Genomic DNA, 18,723 nt, shown 5'->3' with positions numbered 1-18,723 from the left:
GTACTGGTACTATCCTCCACTACCCCAGTAACTCAGTATGTATGGGTACTATCCTCCACTACCCAGTAACTCAGTATGTACTGGTACAATCCTCCACTACCCCAGTAACTCAGTATGTACTGGTACTATCCTCCACCACCCTAGTAACTCAGTATGTACTGGTACTATCCTCCACTACCCTAATAACTCAGTATGTACTGGTACTATCCTCCACTACCTCAGTAACTCAGTATGTACTGGTACTATCCTCCACTACCTCAGTAACTCAGTATGTATTGGTACTATCCTCCACTACCCCAGTAACTCAGTATGTACGGGTACTATACTCCACTACCCCAGTAACTCAGTATGTACTGGTACTATCCTCCACTACCCCAGTAACTCAGTATGTACTGGTACTATCCTCCACTACCCCAGTAACTCAGTATGTACTGGTACTATCCTCCACTACCCCAGTAACTCAGTATGTATGGGTAGTATCCTCCACTACCCAGTAACTCAGTATGTACTGGTACTATCCTCCACTACCCTAGTAACTCAGTATGTACTGGTACTATCCTCCACTACCCCAGTAACTCAGTATGTACTGGTACTATCCTCCACTACCTCAGTAACTCAGTATGTACTGGTACTATCCTCCACTACCTCAGTAACTCAGTATGTATTGGTACTATCCTCCACTACCCCAGTAACTCAGTATGTACGGGTACTATACTCCACTACCCCAGTAACTCAGTATGTATGGGTATTATCCTCCACTACCCCAGTAACTCAGTATGTATGGGTAGTATCCTCCACTACCCAGTAACTCAGTATGTACTGGTACTATCCTCCACTACCCTAGTAACTCAGGATGTACTGGTACTATCCTCCACTACCCCAGTAACTCAGTATGTACTGGTACTATCCTCCACTACCCCAGTAACTCAGTATGTACTGGTACTATCCTCCACTACCCAGTATCTCAGTATGTACGGGTACTATCCTCCACTACCCAGTAACTCAGTATGTACTGGTACTATCCTCCACTACCCCAGTAACTCAGTATGTACTGTACTATCCTCCACTACCCTAGTAACTCAGTATGTACTGGTACTATCCTCCACTACCTCAGTAACTCAGTATGTATTGGTACTATCCTCCACTACCCCAGTAACTCAGTATGTACTGGTACTATCCTTGACTACCCCAGTAACTCAGTATGTACTGGTACTATCCTCCACTACCCCAGTAACTCAGTATGTACTGGTACTATCCTCCACTACCCCAGTAACTCAGTATGTACTGGTACTATCCTTCACTACACAGTAACTCAGTATGTATGGGTACTATCCTTCACTACCCAGTAACTCAGTATGTACGGGTACTATCCTCCACTACCCCAGTAACTCAGTATGTACGGGTACTATCCTCCAATACCCCAGTAACTCAGTATGTACTGGTACTATCCTCCACTACCTCAGTAACTCAGTATGTACTGGTACTATCTTTCACTACCCCAGTAACTCAGTATGTACTGGTACTATCCTCCACTACCCCAGTAACTCAATATGTACTGGTACTATCCTCCACTACCCAGTATCTCAGTATGTATGGGTACTATCCTCCACTACCCAGTAACTCAGTATGTACTGGTACTATCCTCCACTACCCCAGTAACTCAGTATGTACTGGTACTATCCTCCACTACCCCAATAACTCAGTATGTACGGGTACTATGCTCCACTATCCCAGTAACTCAGTATGTACGGGTACTATCCTCCACTACCCCAGTAACTCAGTATGTAGCGGGTACTATCCTCCACTACCCCAGTAACTCAGTATGTACTGGTAATATCCTCCACTACCCCAGTAACTCAGTATATACTGGTACTATCCTCCACTACCCCAGTAACTCAGTATGTACTGTTACTATCCTCCACTACCCCAGTAACTCAGTATGTACTGGTACTATCTTCCACTACCCAGTAACTCAGTATGTATAGTTACTATCCTCCACTACCCCAGTAACTCAGTATGTACTGGTACTATCCTCCACTACCCCAGTAACTCAGTATGTGCTGGTACTATCCTCCACTACCCCAGTAACTCAGTATGTACTGGTACTATCCTCCAATACCCCAGTAACTCAGTATGTACTGGTACTATCCTCCACTACCCCAGTAACTCAGTATATACTGGTACTATCCTCCACTACCCCAGTAACTCAGTATGTACATGTACTATCCTCCACTACCCAGTAACTCAGTATGTATGGGTACTATGCTCCACTACCCAAGTAACTCAGTATGTACTGGTACTATCCTCCACTACCCAGTAACTCATTATGTACTGGTACTATCCTCCACTACCCCAGTAACTCAGTATATACTGGTACTATCCTCCACTACCCCAGTAACTCAGTATGTACTGGTACTATCCTCCACTACCCCATTAACCCAGTATGTACTGGTACTATCCTCCACTACCCCAGTAACTCAGTATGTACTGGTACTATCCTCCACTACCCCAGTAACTCAGTATGTACGGGTACTATCCTCCAGTACTCCAGTAACTCAGTATGTTCTGGTTCTGTCCTCCACTACCCCAGTAACTCAGTATGTAGGGGTACTATCCTCCACTACCCCAGTAACTCAGAATGTATGGGTAGTATCCTCCACTACCCAGTAACTCAGTATGTACTGGTACTATCCTCCACTACCCTAGTAACTCAGTATGTACTGGTACTATCCTCCACTACCGCAGTAACTCAGTATGTATGGGTACTATCCTCCACTACCCAGTAACACAGTATGTACCGGTACTATCCTCCACCACCCCAGTAACTCAGTATGTACTGGTACTATCCTCCACTACCCTAGTAACTCAGTATGTACTGGTACTATCCTCAACTACCATAGTAACTCAGTATGTACTGGTACTATCCTCCACTACCTCAGTAACTCAGTATGTACTGGTACTATCCTCCACTACCCTAGTAACTCAGTATGTACTGGTACTATCCTCCACTACCCCAGTAACTCAGTATGTATGGGTACTATCCTCCACTACCCAGTAACTCAGTATGTACTGGTACTATCCTCCACTACCCTAGTAACTCAGTATGTACTGGTACTATCCTCCACTACCCCAGTAACTCAGTATGTATGGGTACTATCCTCCATTACCCAGTAACTCATTATGTACTGGTACTATCCTCCACTACCCCAGTAACTCAGTATGTACTGGTACTATCCTCCACTACCCTAGTAACTCAGTATGTACTGGTACTATCCTCCACTACCCCATTAACCCAGTATGTACTGGTACTATCCTCCACTACCTCAGTAACTCTTTATGTACTGGTACTATCCTCCACTACCCTAGTAACTCTGTATGTACTGGTACTATCCTCCACTACCCCAGTAACTCAGTATGTATGGGTACTATCCTCCACTACCCAGTAACTCAGTATGTACTGGTACTATCCTCCACTACCCCAGTAACTCAGTATGTACTGGTACTATCCTCCACTACCCTAGTAACTCAGTATGTACTGGTACTATCCTCCACTACCCTAGTAACTCAGTATGTGCTGGTACTATCCTCCACTACCTCAGTAACTCAGTATGTACTGGTACTATCCTCCACTCCCCCAGTAACTCAGTATGTACTGGTACTATCCTCCACTACCCCAGTAACTCAGTATGTACGGGTACTATCCTCCACTACTCCAGTAACTCAGTATGTACGGGTTCTGTCCTCCACTACCCCAGTAACTCAGTATGTAGGGGTACTATCCTCCACTACCCCAGTAACTCAGAATGTATGGGTAGTATCCTCCACTACCCAGTAACTCAGTATGTACTGGTACTATCCTCCACTACCCTAGTAACTCAGTATGTACTGGTACTATCCTCCACTACCCCAGTAACTCAGTATGTATGGGTACTATCCTCCACTACCCAGTAACTCAGTATGTACTGGTACTATCCTCCACTACCCCAGTAACTCAGTATGTACTGGTACTATCCTCCACTACCTCAGTAACTCAGTATGTATTGGTACTATCCTCCACTACCCCAGTAACTCAGTATGTACTGGTACTATCCTTCACTACCCCAGTAACTCAGTATGTACTGGTACTATCCTCCACTACCCCAGTAACTCAGTATGTACTGGTACTATCCTTCACTACCCCAGTAACTCAGTATGTACTGGTACTATCCTCCACTACCCCAGTAACTCAGTATGTACTGGTACTATCCTTCACTACCCAGTAACTCAGTATGTATGGGTACTATCCTTCACTACCCAGTAACTCAGTATGTACTGGTACTAACCTCTACTACCCAAGTAACTCAGTATGTACTGGTACTATCCTCCACTACCCCAGTAACTCAGTATGTACTGGTACTATCCTCCACTACCCCAGTAACTCAGTATGTACTGGTACTATCCTTCACTACACAGTAACTCAGTATGTATGGGTACTATCCTTCACTACCCAGTAACTCAGTATGTACGGGTACTATCCTCCACTACCCCAGTAACTCAGTATGTACGGGTACTATCCTCCAATACCCCAGTAACTCAGTATGTACTGGTACTATCCTCCACTACCTCAGTAACTCAGTATGTACTGGTACTATCTTTCACTACCCCAGTAACTCAGTATGTACTGGTACTATCCTCCACTACCCCAGTAACTCAATATGTACTGGTACTATCCTCCACTACCCAGTATCTCAGTATGTATGGGTACTATCCTCCACTACCCAGTAACTCAGTATGTACTGGTACTATCCTCCACTACCCCAATAACTCAGTATGTACGGGTACTATGCTCCACTATCCCAGTAACTCAGTATGTACGGGTACTATCCTCCACTACCCCAGTAACTCAGTATGTAGCGGGTACTATCCTCCACTACCCCAGTAACTCAGTATGTACTGGTACTATCCTCCACTATCCCAGTAACTCAGTATATACTGGTACTATCCTCCACTACCCCAGTAACTCAGTATGTACTGTTACTATCCTCCACTACCCCAGTAACTCAGTATGTACTGGTACTATCTTCCACTACCCAGTAACTCAGTATGTATAGTTACTATCCTCCACTACCCCAGTAACTCAGTATGTACTGGTACTATCCTCCACTACCCCAGTAACTCAGTATGTGCTGGTACTATCCTCCACTACCCCAGTAACTCAGTATGTACTGGTACTATCCTCCAATACCCCAGTAACTCAGTATGTACTGGTACTATCCTCCACTACCCCAGTAACTCAGTATATACTGGTACTATCCTCCACTACCCCAGTAACTCAGTATGTACATGTACTATCCTCCACTACCCAGTAACTCAGTATGTACATGTACTATCCTCCACTACCCAGTAACTCAGTATGTATGGGTACTATGCTCCACTACCCAAGTAACTCAGTATGTACTGGTACTATCCTCCACTACCCCTGTAACTCAGTATGTACTGGTACTATCCTCCACTACCCCAGTAACTCAGTATGTACTGGTACTATCCTCCACTACCCCAGTAACTCAGTATGTACTGGTACTATCCTCCACTACCCCAGTAACTCAGTATATACTGGTACTATCCTCCACTACCTCAGTAACTCAGTATGTACTGGTACTATCCTCCACTACCCCATTAACCCAGTATGTACTGGTACTATCCTCCACTACCCCAGTAACTCAGTATGTACTGGTACTATCCTCCACTACCCCAGTAACTCAGTATGTACGGGTACTATCCTCCACTACTCCAGTAACTCAGTATGTAGGGGTACTATCCTCCACTACCCCAGTAACTCAGAATGTATGGGTAGTATCCTCCACTACCCAGTAACTCAGTATGTACTGGTACTATCCTCCACTACCCTAGTAACTCAGTATGTACTGGTACTATCCTCCACTACCCCAGTAAGTCAGTATGTATGGGTACTATCCTCCACTACCCAGTAACTCAGTATGTACTGGTATTATCCTCCACTACCCCAGTAACTCAGTATGTACTGGTACTATCCTCCACTACCTCAGTAACTCAGTATGTATTGGTACTATCCTCCACTACCCCAGTAACTCAGTATGTACTGGTACTATCCTTCACTACCCCAGTAACTCAGCATGTACTGGTACTATCCTCCACTACCCCAGTAACTCAGTATGTACTGGTACTATCCTTCACTACCCCAGTAACTCAGTATGTACTGGTACTATCCTCCACTACCCCAGTAACTCAGTATGTACTGGTACTATCCTTCACTACCCAGTAACTCAGTATGTATGGGTACTATCCTTCACTACCCAGTAACTCAGTATGTATGGGTACTATCCTCCACTACCCCAGTAGCTCAGTATGTACGGGTACTATCCTCCACTACCCCAGTAACTCAGTATGTACTGGTACTATCCTCCACTACCCCAGTAACTCAGTATGTACGGTTACTATCCTCCACTACCCCAGGAACTATGTATGTACTGGTACTATCCTCCACTACCCCAGTAACTATGTATGTACTGGTACTATCCTCCACTACCCCAGTAACTCAGTATGTACTGGTAGTATCCTCCACTACCCCAGTAACTCAGTATGTACTGGTACTATCCTCCACTACCCCAGTAACTCAGTATGTACTGGTACTATCCTCCACTACCCCAGTAACTCAGTATGTACTGGTACTATCCTCCACTACCCTACATCTCTCTACAGTGTCTCTCCATGCCAACTCACCATGCACTGGCACTGCTGGCAGTTCTCCACCCAGGTGTCTCCACTGCTGTATGTAATGAGTCTGTTCTGGTGCAGACACTTGCTGCTGAGGCCGGGGTTACACTCTGGACAGCAGAACAGGTCGGCTGTGGTGGACTCACAGTCACACACCATCCTACGACACATCACCAGACCAGACTGTAGGGAGGAGGGGGAGAAAGAGAGAGAGAGAGAGAGAGAGAGAGAGAGAGAGAGAGAGAGAGAGAGAGAGAGAGGTCAGAGAGAGTCAGACTAAGCTTTTCCTTTCAAATCTATATTTTGACATGTTAGATTTAGCATTAGAACTGCAATATAGAACTCTGATTGGAAACTCTTTTTCCAAAGGACTCCAATTCCCATGATTCCCCAGGAGATTCTACAGTACATCACTCACCTGGCAGGAGCAGACGGAGCACCTGTCGTTGTCCAGCACCCAGATCTGCCCGTTGTGTTTGTGCTTGTTGTCATGGTTACAGTCGCCGGTGCAGTTCTTGCCGTGAGGGCACCGGCAGTCGTAGCCTCCGTCCACATTGAAACACACCGTATCGTTAGCACAGCTGTGTCTGTCTGTCGCACACTCATCTATATCTGCAGAGAGGAGGGACAGACAGACTACAGGTTAGTGTATGAAGGAGGTGGGACAGACAGACTATAGGTTAGTATATGAAGGAGGAGGGACAGACAGACTATAGGTTAGTATATGAAGGAGGAGGGACAGACAGACTATAGGTTAGTATATGAAGGAGGGACAGAAAGACTACAGGTTAGTGTATGAAGGAGGAGGGACAGACAGACTACAGGTTAGTGTATGAAGGAGGAGGGACAGACAGACTATAGGTTAGTATATGAAGGAGGAGGGACAGACAGACTATAGGTTAGTGTATGAAGGAGGAGGGACAGACAGACTATAGGTTAGTATATGAAGGAGGAGGGACAGACAGACTATAGGTTAGTAAATGAAGGAGGAGGGACAGACAGACTACAGGTTAGTGTATGAAGGAGGAGGGACAGACAGACTACAGGTTAGTATATGAAGGAGGAGGGACAGACAGACTACAGGTTAGTATTTGAAGGAGGAGGGACAGACAGACTACAGGTTAGTATATGAAGGAGGAGGGACAGACAGACTACAGGTTAGTGTATGAAGGAGGTGGGACAGACAGACTATAGGTTAGTGTATGAAGGAGGTGGGACAGACAGACTACAGGTTAGTGTATGAAGGAGGAGGGACAGACAGACTATAGGTTAGTATATGAAGGAGGAGGGACAGACAGACTACAGGTTAGTATATGAAGGAGGAGGGACAGACAGACTATAGGTTAGTGTATGAAGGAGGAGAGACAGACAGACTACAGGTTAGTATATGAAGGAGGAGGGACAGACAGACTACAGGTTAGTATATGAAGGAGGAGGGACAGACAGACTATAGGTTAGTATATGAAGGAGGAGGGACAGACAGACTACAGGTTAGTGTATGAAGGAGGAGGGACAGACAGACTATAGGTTAGTATATGAAGGAGGAGGGACAGACAGACTACAGGTTAGTATATGAAGGAGGAGGGACAGACAGACTATAGGTTAGTATATGAAGGAGGAGGGACAGACAGACTACAGGTTAGTGTATGAAGGAGGAGGGACAGACAGACTACAGGTTAGTATATGAAGGAGGAGGGACAGACAGACTACAGGTTAGTATATGAAGGAGGAGGGACAGACAGACTATAGGTTAGTATATTAAGGAGGAGGGACAGACAGACTATAGGTTAGTGTATGAAGGAGGAGGTACAGACAGACTATAGGTTAGTATATGAAGGAGGAGGGACAGACAGACTATAGGTTAGTGTATTAAGGAGGAGGGACAGACAGACTATAGGTTAGTGTATGAAGGAGGAGGTACAGACAGACTATAGGTTAGTGTATGAAGGAGGAGGGACAGACAGACTACAGGTTAGTGTATGAAGGAGGAGGGACAGACAGACTATAGGTTAGTATATGAAGGAGGAGGGACAGACAGACTACAGGTTAGTATATGAAGGAGGAGGGACAGACAGACTACAGGTTAGTATATGAAGGAGGAGGGACAGACAGACTACAGGTTAGTGTATGAAGGAGGAGGGACAGACAGACTATAGGTTAGTATATGAAGGAGGGACAGACAGACTATAGGTTAGTGTATGAAGGAGGAGGGACAGACAGACTATAGGTTAGTATATGAAGGAGGGACAGACAGACTATAGGTTAGTGTATGAAGGAGGAGGGACAGACAGACTACAGGTTAGTATATGAAGGAGGAGGGACAGACAGACTATAGGTTAGTGTATGAAGGAGGAGGGACAGACAGACTATAGGTTAGTATATGAAGGAGGGACAGACAGACTACAGGTTAGTATATGAAGGAGGAGGGACAGACAGACTATAGGTTAGTATATGAAGGAGGAGGGACAGACAGACTACAGGTTAGTATATGAAGGAGGAGGGACAGACAGACTATAGGTTAGTATATGAAGGAGGAGGGACAGACAGACTACAGCTTAGTGTATGAAGGAGGAGGGACAGACAGACTACAGGTTAGTGTATGAAGGAGGAGGGACAGACAGACTATAGGTTAGTGTATGAAGGAGGAGGGACAGACAGACTACAGGTTAGTGTATTAAGGAGGAGGGACAGACAGACTATAGGTTAGTGTATGAAGGAGGAGAGACAGACAGACTATAGGTTAGTATATGAAGGAGGAGAGACAGACAGACTATAGGTTAGTATATGAAGGAGGAGGGACAGACAGACTATAGGTTAGTATATGAAGGAGGAGGGACAGACAGACTACAGGTTAGTATATGAAGGAGGAGGGACAGACAGACTACAGGTTAGTATATGAAGGAGGAGGGACAGACAGACTATAGGTTAGTATATGAAGGAGGAGGGACAGACAGACTATAGGTTAGTATATGAAGGAGGAGGGACAGACAGACTATAGGTTAGTATATGAAGGAGGAGGGACAGACAGACTACAGGTTAGTGTATGAAGGAGGAGGGACAGACAGACTACAGGTTAGTATATGAAGGAGGAGAGACAGACTACAGGTTAGTATATGAAGGAGGAGGGACAGACAGACTACAGGTTAGTATATGAAGGAGGAGGGACAGACAGACTACAGGTTAGTATATGAAGGAGGGACAGACAGACTACAGGTTAGTATATGAAGGAGGAGGGACAGACAGACTATAGGTTAGTGTATGAAGGAGGAGGGACAGACAGACTACAGGTTAGTATATGAAGGAGGAGGGACAGACAGACTATAGGTTAGTATATGAAGGAGGAGGGACAGACAGACTACAGGTTAGTATATGAAGGAGGAGAGACAGACAGACTATAGGTTAGTATATGAAGGAGGAGGGACAGACAGACTACAGGTTAGTATATGAAGGAGGAGGGACAGACAGACTATAGGTTAGTATATGAAGGAGGAGGGACAGACAGACTACAGGTTAGTATATGAAGGAGGAGGGACAGACAGACTATAGGTTAGTATATGAAGGAGGAGGGACAGACAGACTATTGGTTAGTATATGAAGGAGGAGGGACAGACAGACTACAGGTTAGTGTATGAAGGAGGAGGGACAGACAGACTATAGGTTAGTGTATGCAGTCAACTAACAAATACAGTTGAATTCCAGAGGCAAAATAGTAATGGGTGAGATATGTGTTTATATAATAATTCCAGGACCTAAGATCCTTGTGCATACCTGTGGTCATACAGGTGAGTCTAGACCCCCAACTTACCTTCACAGGACTCCCCATTGGCTGAGAACATCCCGTTGTCATGGTAGCCGTCCCGACACTCACAGTGGTACCAGCCAGGCAGGTTAACACAGATGGCTCTGCTGTCACACTCCACGAAGCCATCGGTACACTCATCAATGTCTGGTGAGACACACACACACACACAGACACACACACACACCCCGCTCACACAGATGTTTCAGTTTCAGGCTTGTTAAACACAGCTGGGCCTAATGCATTCATCTTTGCATTTGAGGTATGCAAATGTCAACTACAAAGCCAGGCTTCTGTTATAGTAGCAGTGGCCCATCCCGAGGATGGGTTTTATTCCCATTACTGTTTAAAACATCAAACACTAAGCCCTTTCAGAGGCCCATTATCCCCTTTACAATGCAGTCACGATGGAATCAGTGTATGGGTCAATTGTCTGCTATATCCACAGCACAGGTGGCTGGTGGGGTGGCTGGTGGGGTGGCTGGTGAGGTGGCTGGTGAGGTGGCTGGTGGGGTGGCTGGTGGGGTGGCTGGTGAGGTGGCTGGTGGGGTGGCTGGTGGGGTGGCTGGTGGGGTGGCTGGTGTGTTGGTTGGTGGGGTGGCTGGTGGGGTGGCTGGTGAGGTGGCTGGTGGGGTGGCTGGTGGGGTGGCTGGTGGGGTGGCTGGTGAGGGGAGAACGGCTCACAATAATGGCTGGAATGAAGTGAATGGAATGGTATCAAATAAAATGGAAACCAGTTGTTTGATGTGTTTGTTATCATTTCATTAATTCTGTTCCAGACGTTACTATGAGCACGTCCTCCCCAATTTGGTTGCCACCAGCCGCCTGTGATCCGTAGGAGATGGAGGATCATCTCACTGGCCATTGAGCAAAGCCATTGGCATAATGAAGGCTTGGATCATATAGTATCAGGAGTCATGGAGCTCAGTCAAATCCATCACTGTGTTACACTGAGGGAGACAATCACCTTCAACCAGAGCGAGATCTCATGTCATTCAACCCTGTTTAATAATCATGAAGGCCAGACCATTGATTCACTCCTCTGGCTGTAAACTACATGAGAGCATGTCCAATTAGGTGTCATTTGAAATATAGTAAGCTATATTAAATTGTTCTACCTCTGTCACACTGCTACCGTAGGCACGCCTTATTTTAGTAATAGTAGACACTAAGAGCTCATTTAGATGCAATGAGAAACAGCAGGGAGAGATGGTGGAGAGAGGAGAGAGAGAGAGAAAGAAAATGAGAAAGCAAGAGAAAGAGAAAGAGAAATGGAGAGAGAGCGAGAGAGAGAGAGGGCGAGGTAGAAAGAAGGGATTTGTATCCCTGTCTATTTGAGTGACAGCTCAGCGAGGTCATGAGTTCAGGTCTAGTTGTGGATGCTCAGAGTTCCTTCTATAGGTCCTGCATTTACATTAGTGTTTAACCCCACGCTCCCTTACTTTACCTGCCTGCCAAGGTCAGTCTAAAGACACGTGCTTCGTCCTCTTCAGAACAGAGGATTAAAGAAGGGAGAGGGGAGGATTGAGAGAGAGGAGAGAGAACTGAGAGAGAGAGGGGGAGGAGAGAGAACTGAGAGAGAGAAAGAGAGAGAGAGGAGAGAACATTGAATGCTCAGAAGACCTTGATTTTGTGAAAGGCTCTGCTGAATGGTTGTGTGGTATTCAAAGGTAGTATCTGTGTGTGGTGGTGGGTGTTGTTTCCATTGTCCCAGCAGGTCAAAGTGGAAGACTGAGAAACAAGCTGCAGACTGCTTACAAGGAGGTAGAGATACTTATTCTATTTGTTCAAGCATCTAATTACAGCTACAGCTACAGTTCAAATCAAATCACCATCTAACTACAGTTCAAATCAAATCAAATCACCATCTAACTACAGCTACAGTTCATATCAAATCACCATCGAACTACAGCTACAATTCAAATCAAATCACCATCTAACTACAGCTACAGTTCAAATCAAATCACCATCTAACTACAGCTACAGTTCAAATCAAATCACCATCTAACTACAGCTACAGTTCAAATCAAATCACCATCTAACTACAGCTACAGTTCAAATCAAATCACCATCTAACTACAGCTACAGTTCAAATCAAATCACCATCTAACTACAGCTACAGTTCAAATCAAATCAATTCACCATCGAACTACAGCTACAGTTCAAATCAAATCACCATCTAACTACAGCTATAGTTCAAATCAAATCACCATCTAACTACAGCTACAATTCAAATCAAATCACCATCTAACTACAGCTACAGTTCAAATTAAATCAGCATCTAACTACAGCTACAGTTCAATAAAATCACATCACCATCTAACTACATCTACAGTTCAAATCAAATTACCATTTAAATACAGCTACAGTTCAAATCAAATCACCATCTAACTACACCTACAGTTCAAATTAAATCACCATCTAACTACAGCTACAGTTCAAATCAAATCAACTCACCATCTAACTACAGCTACAGTTCAAATCAAATCAAATCACCATCTAACTACAGCTACAGTTCAAATCAAATCAAATCACCATCTAACTACAGCTACAGTTCAAATCAAATCACCATCTAACTACAGCTACAGTTCAAATCAAATGACCATTTAACTACAGCTACAGTTCAAATCACCATCTAACTACAGCTACAGTTCAACTCAAATCAAATCACCATCTAACTACAGCTACAGTTCAAATCAAATCACCATCTAACTACAGCTACAGTTCAAATCAAATCACCATCTAACTACAGCTACAGTTCAAATCAAATCACATCACCATCTAACTACAGCTACAGTTCAAATCAAATTACCATTTAAATACAGCTACAGTTCAAATCAAATCAAATCACCATCTAACTACAGCTAAAGTTCAAATCAAATCAAATCACCATCTAACTACAGCTACAGTTCAAATCAAATCACCATTTAACTACAGCTACAGTTAAAATCAAATCACCATCTAACTACAGCTACAGTTCAAATCAAATCAAATCACCATCTAACTACAGCTACAGTTCAAATCAAATCAAATCACCATCTAACTACAGCTACAGTTCAAATCAAATCACCATCTAACTACAGCTACAGTTCAAATCAAATTAAATCACCATTTATAGAAAGTGTATTTAATTGACAACGTATACAGAGTTCCCTGCTGAATATTATACAAGTTAAATGAACTGGATGCTGCTGAGTAGCTGGACAAGTAAACAGTGGAATAACATAGTGTAGATGTGTATCCATGCCTCTCTCCCTCCTTCCTCAGAGAATGTGTTAGCATTTAAGTGACTGTTGGTTGAACCAGGTCTTCATGAGGCCCACTGGGAAATCACTGTGGTTTGTAGTCACCGTGTGCATCCCAAATGGGCCCCTATTCCCTACATAGTGCACTACTATTAACCAGAGCCCTGTAGAATAGGGTACCATTTGGAACACAGTTACTGTGTGCCTGTCCCCAGGACATCACCACTCTGACTGTCTGTCGCTGCAGCCCTGCGACTCATTTGTCAGGGATATGTCACTGTGTGTGTGTGTGCGTGCGTGGGGTGTGTGTGCGCGTGTGCATGTCTGGGTGTGTATGTACGTGTGCGTATGTGTGCGCACGTGCACATCATGTTGACTGAGCTTACAGCAGACTTTTACTTTGAAAGTGAACCAATTCAGACTGCCTGCACACTATGTTAGAACAAAGTTATGGCAGGCAATTTACACTGTGACCCACAAAACGCAGCCTCAATGAAAAGGTGAACTGCAATTACCATTTATAATATCTGGGCTGACTGCTAGCTGGGGACAAGGGATCATAAATATGTAGAGCCCATTCCTTTAAAACAGGAAGAACAATGCATAGTAGAAAATAGTAGAAAATAAAATATTTGATACAGAGATTAAATGATTTGGGGTCAAGCAATAAACTTGATGATTGTTCATTCATTCATTATTCATCTTTTTTAATGTACCCCAGGACCATCTTTTCAAAGAGAATCAGCATTCTCCCCTCCTCTCCTCTTCTCTCCTCTCTCCTCCCCTCTCCGTATCTCCTCTCCTCTTTCCTCCAGTCCTCTCCACTCCACTCCTCTCCTCCCTACTCCTCTCCTCCTCTCCTCCTCTCCCCTCCTTTCTCCTCCTCAACCACTCCTATCATCTTCTCTCCCCTCCTCTCCTCTCTCCTCCTCAACCACTCATCTCTTCTCCTCTCCTCTCTACTGCTCTCCTCCTCTCCTCCTCTCTTCTCCTCCTCCTCTTCTCCTCTCCTCTCTACTGCTCTCCTCCTCTCCTCCTCTCTTCTCCTCCTCTTCTCTCCTCCTCTCCTCCTCTCCTCTCTCCTCCTCCACTCCACTCCTTTCCTCATTTCCTCTCCCCTCCTCTCCTCTCGTCTTCTCTCCCCACCCCTTCCCTCCCCTCCCCTCCTCTCCTCTCTCCTCCTCAACCATTCATCTCTTCTCCTCTCCTCTCTACTGCTCTCCTCCTCTCTTCTCCTCCTCTTCTCTCCTCTCCTCCTCTCCTCTCTACTCCTCTCCTCCCTACTCTCCTCCTCTCCTCTCCTCTCTACTCCTATCCTCCTCTTCTCTACTCCTCTCCTTCTCTCCTCTCTCCTCTTCTCTCTCCTCCTCCACTCCACTCATTTCCTCATCTCCTCTCCCCTCCTTTCTCCTCCTCAACTACTCCTCTCCTTTCCTCTCCTCTCCTCTCTCATCCTCTCCTCCTCTCCTCTCTTCTTTCCTCTCTCCTTTCTCCTCTCCCCTCCTCTCTCCTCCCTCTTCCTCTTCACCACTTGACTAACTCACTCCTACCACGGTCTCTCCAGCAACAACCACCATCACTGTTGAAGACAGCAACTTGGCATTGTGATGTCTGAAGTCAGGAATGTCTTTGTTGTGTCATCAACCTGTCACTCGGGAAACTCAGCAGGTTTGCCGACTGCGTCACAAGCGACACATCACTCACAGGATTGTGGGTAATGCTTTACAACATTCCCCCCACCACCGCCCTCTCCCCTCAACCTGCCCCAAAAACTTTATCGAAGACGAGCTTTACCGAGATGAAAAAGAACAAACGTAGTGACAGGAAGTCTTATCAAAGAGACTCCACTCTCTACCTCATTAGGATTCTCTCTAACTGAGAAATAGAGACAGAGAGAGACTTCCACAAAGCTGTGAATGATCTGAGAGACAAGGCAAGAAGGACCTTCTATGCCATCAAAAGGAACATAAAATTCGGCATACCAATTAGGATCTGGCAAAAAAATACTTGAATCAGTTATACAACCCATTGCCCTTTATGGTTGTGAGGTCTGGGGTCACAAAATGGGCCAAACACCAAATTGAGACTCTGCAAGCAGAATTCTGCAAAAAAATTATCCGTATACAACGTAAAACACCAAATAATGCATGCAGAACAGAATTAGACCGGTACCCGCTAATTATCAAAATCCAGAAAAGAGTCGTTAAATTCTACAACCACCTAAAAGGAAGCGATTCCCAAACCTTCCATAACAAAGCCATCACCTACAGAGAGATGAACCTGGAGAAGAGTCCCCTAAGCAAGTTGGTCCTGGGGCTCTGTTCACAAACACAAACAGACCCCATAGAGCCCCAGGACAGCAACACAATTAGACCCAACCAAATCATGAGAAAACAAAAAGATAATTTCAGGATACATTGGAAATAATTGCCAAAAAAACAGAGCAAACTAGAATGCTATTTATCCCTAAACAGAGAGTACACAGTGGCAGAATACCTGACCACTATGACTGACCCAAAATTAAGGAAATCCTTGACTATGTACAGAGCATTGCCTTGCTATTGAGAAAGGCTGCCGTAGGCAGACCTGGCTCTCAAGAGAAGATAGGCTATGTGCACACTGCCCACAAAATGAGGTGGAAACTGAGTTGCACTTCCTAATCTCCTGCCCAATGTATGACCATATTATTAGTGACCTGTTGCCACAAGAAAAGGGCAACCAGTGAAGAACAAACACCATTGTAAATGCAACCCATATTCCCTATTGTACTATTTCCACATCATTACAACATGTTATGTATATATACATAATATGACATTTGAAATGTCTTTATTCTTTTGTAATTTTTTTAAGTGTAATGTTTACTGTTAATTTTAAATTGTTTATCACACTTTTGTTTATTATCTATTTCACTTGCTTTGGCAACGTTAACCTGTTGAGGACAGACGTTCCGCTAGCAGAACCCCGTTCCGCCTGCGGAATCCCTAGCCAACAGCCAATGGCATCGCACGGCGCGAAATACAAAACCAACTAAAATACCACAATTCAATTTTCTCAAACAATCAACTATTTTACACCATTTTAAAGATAAGACTCTCGTAAATCTAACCACATTGTCCGATTTCAAAAAGGCTTTACAGCGAAAGCAAAACATTAGATTATGTCAGGAGAGTACCCAGCCAAAAATAGTCACACAGCCATTTTCAAGCAAGCATATATGTCACAAAAACCGAAACTACAGCTAAATGCAGCACTAACCTTTGATGATCTTCATCAGATGACACTCCTAGGACATTATGTTATACAATACATGCATGTTTTGTTCAATCAAGTTCATATTTATATCAAAAACCAGCTTTTTACATTAGCATGTGATGTTCAGAACTAGCATACCCACCGAAAACTTCCGGTGAATTTACTAAATTACTCATGATAAACGTTGACAAAATACATAACAATTATTTTAAGAATTATAGATACAGAACTCCTTTATGCAATCGCTATGTCCGATTTTAAAATAGCTTTTCGGCGAAAGCACATTTTGCAATATTCTGAGTACATAGCTCGGCCATCAAGGCTAGCTATTCAGACCCGCCAACGTCGGGCAGTCTAAAGTCAGAATTACTATTAGAAAAATTGGATTACCTTTGCTGTTCTTCATCAGAATGCACTCTCAGGACTTCTACTTCAACAACAAATGTTGTTTTGGTTCCAAATAATCCATAGTTATATCCAAATACCTCAGTTTTGTTTGTGCGTTTAGGTCACTATCCGAAGGGTAACGCGCGAGCGCATTTCGTGACAAAAAATGTCAAAATATTCCATTACCGTACTTAGAAGCATGTCAAACTCTGTTTAAAATCAATTTTTATGCTATTTTTCTCTTGTAAAATAGCGATAATTTTCCAACCGGGCAAAGTTGTATTCATTCAAAGAGAGAAAGAAAAAAATGGCGAGTTCTCGTGACCGCGCATCTCCAGTCTCACTGTCCCCAGGCTGACCACTTACAAACTCTGCTCCTATACTTTGCCCAGAGACAGCAGACACCCCATTCCACTTTCTGGCGGCTTTAGAGAGCCAATGGAAGCCTTAGAAAGTGTCACATAACAGCACAGATGCTGTAATTTCGATAGAGAGGCAACAGAAGGACAACAAATTGTCAGACAGGGCACTTCCTGCATGGAATCTTCTCAGGTTTTGGCCTGCCATATGAGTTCTGTTATACTCACAGACACCATTCAAACAGTTTTAGAAACTTTAGAGTGTTTTCTATCCAAATCGACTAATTATAAGCATATTCTAGTTTCTGGGCAGGAGTAGTAACCAGATTAAATCGGGTATGTTTTTTATCCGGCCGTGAAAATACTGCCCCCTATCCCAAAGAAGTTAACATATGTTTTCCATGCCAATAAAGCCCCTTAAATTGAATTGACAGAGACAGAGACAGATGCAGAGAAAGAAACAGAGACAGAGAGAGAGACACAGAGAAAGAGACACAGAGAGAGACAGAGAGAGAGAGAGAAAGAGAGAGAGAGAAAGAGAGAAAGAAAGAAAGAAAGAAAGAAAGAAAGAAAGAAAGAGAGACAGAGAGACAGAGAGAGAGAGACAGAGAGAGAGAGAGAGAGAGAGAGAGAGAAAGAGAGAGAGAGGAATAGTGACTAGAAACTAAGGGAGTACATCCATCCACAGAGAAAAACATTTGCATAATCAACAGTCACAGTGGCTTAGATCCAATAGCGGTGGTGTATCAATCAATCCCTCTCAACGCAGAGAGAGAAACCGTGTCTTATGATTACTGGAGTGGGAAATAAACATGATACAGGATTTTGCTGTAGAAATTTGCATGACGGGTATATTGCTGTCCTGATACAGAAAAGCTTCACAGTGGTACCATTTTATTATTCACTCACTTAGGGATCAGATCAGTACATCACAACTTGAGATGCA

General features: G+C 44.1%; 1 protein-coding gene across 1 annotated transcript in view; it reads right to left on the bottom strand.

Moving 5' to 3' along the window:
* nel (NEL protein) overlaps positions 1-18,723 on the bottom strand; it is a 174,985-nt gene that overhangs the window by 51,272 nt on the left and 104,990 nt on the right. The window contains exons 16-18 of the mRNA NM_001140146.1: positions 10,538-10,678; positions 7,151-7,344; positions 6,739-6,915 (exon numbers count right to left, since the gene is read on the bottom strand). Of these exons, the coding sequence (NP_001133618.1) occupies positions 6,739-6,915; positions 7,151-7,344; positions 10,538-10,678 (512 nt within the window). The remainder of the gene's footprint in view (positions 1-6,738; positions 6,916-7,150; positions 7,345-10,537; positions 10,679-18,723) is intronic.

This window comes from Salmo salar, chromosome 17 (assembly GCF_965601325.2).
Source record: "Salmo salar chromosome 17, fSalSal1, whole genome shotgun sequence".
Taxonomy (NCBI): Eukaryota; Metazoa; Chordata; class Actinopteri; order Salmoniformes; family Salmonidae; genus Salmo; species Salmo salar.
The sequence above is the reverse complement of the archived record's forward strand: the minus strand, read 5'-3'. Positions and strand labels throughout refer to the sequence as shown.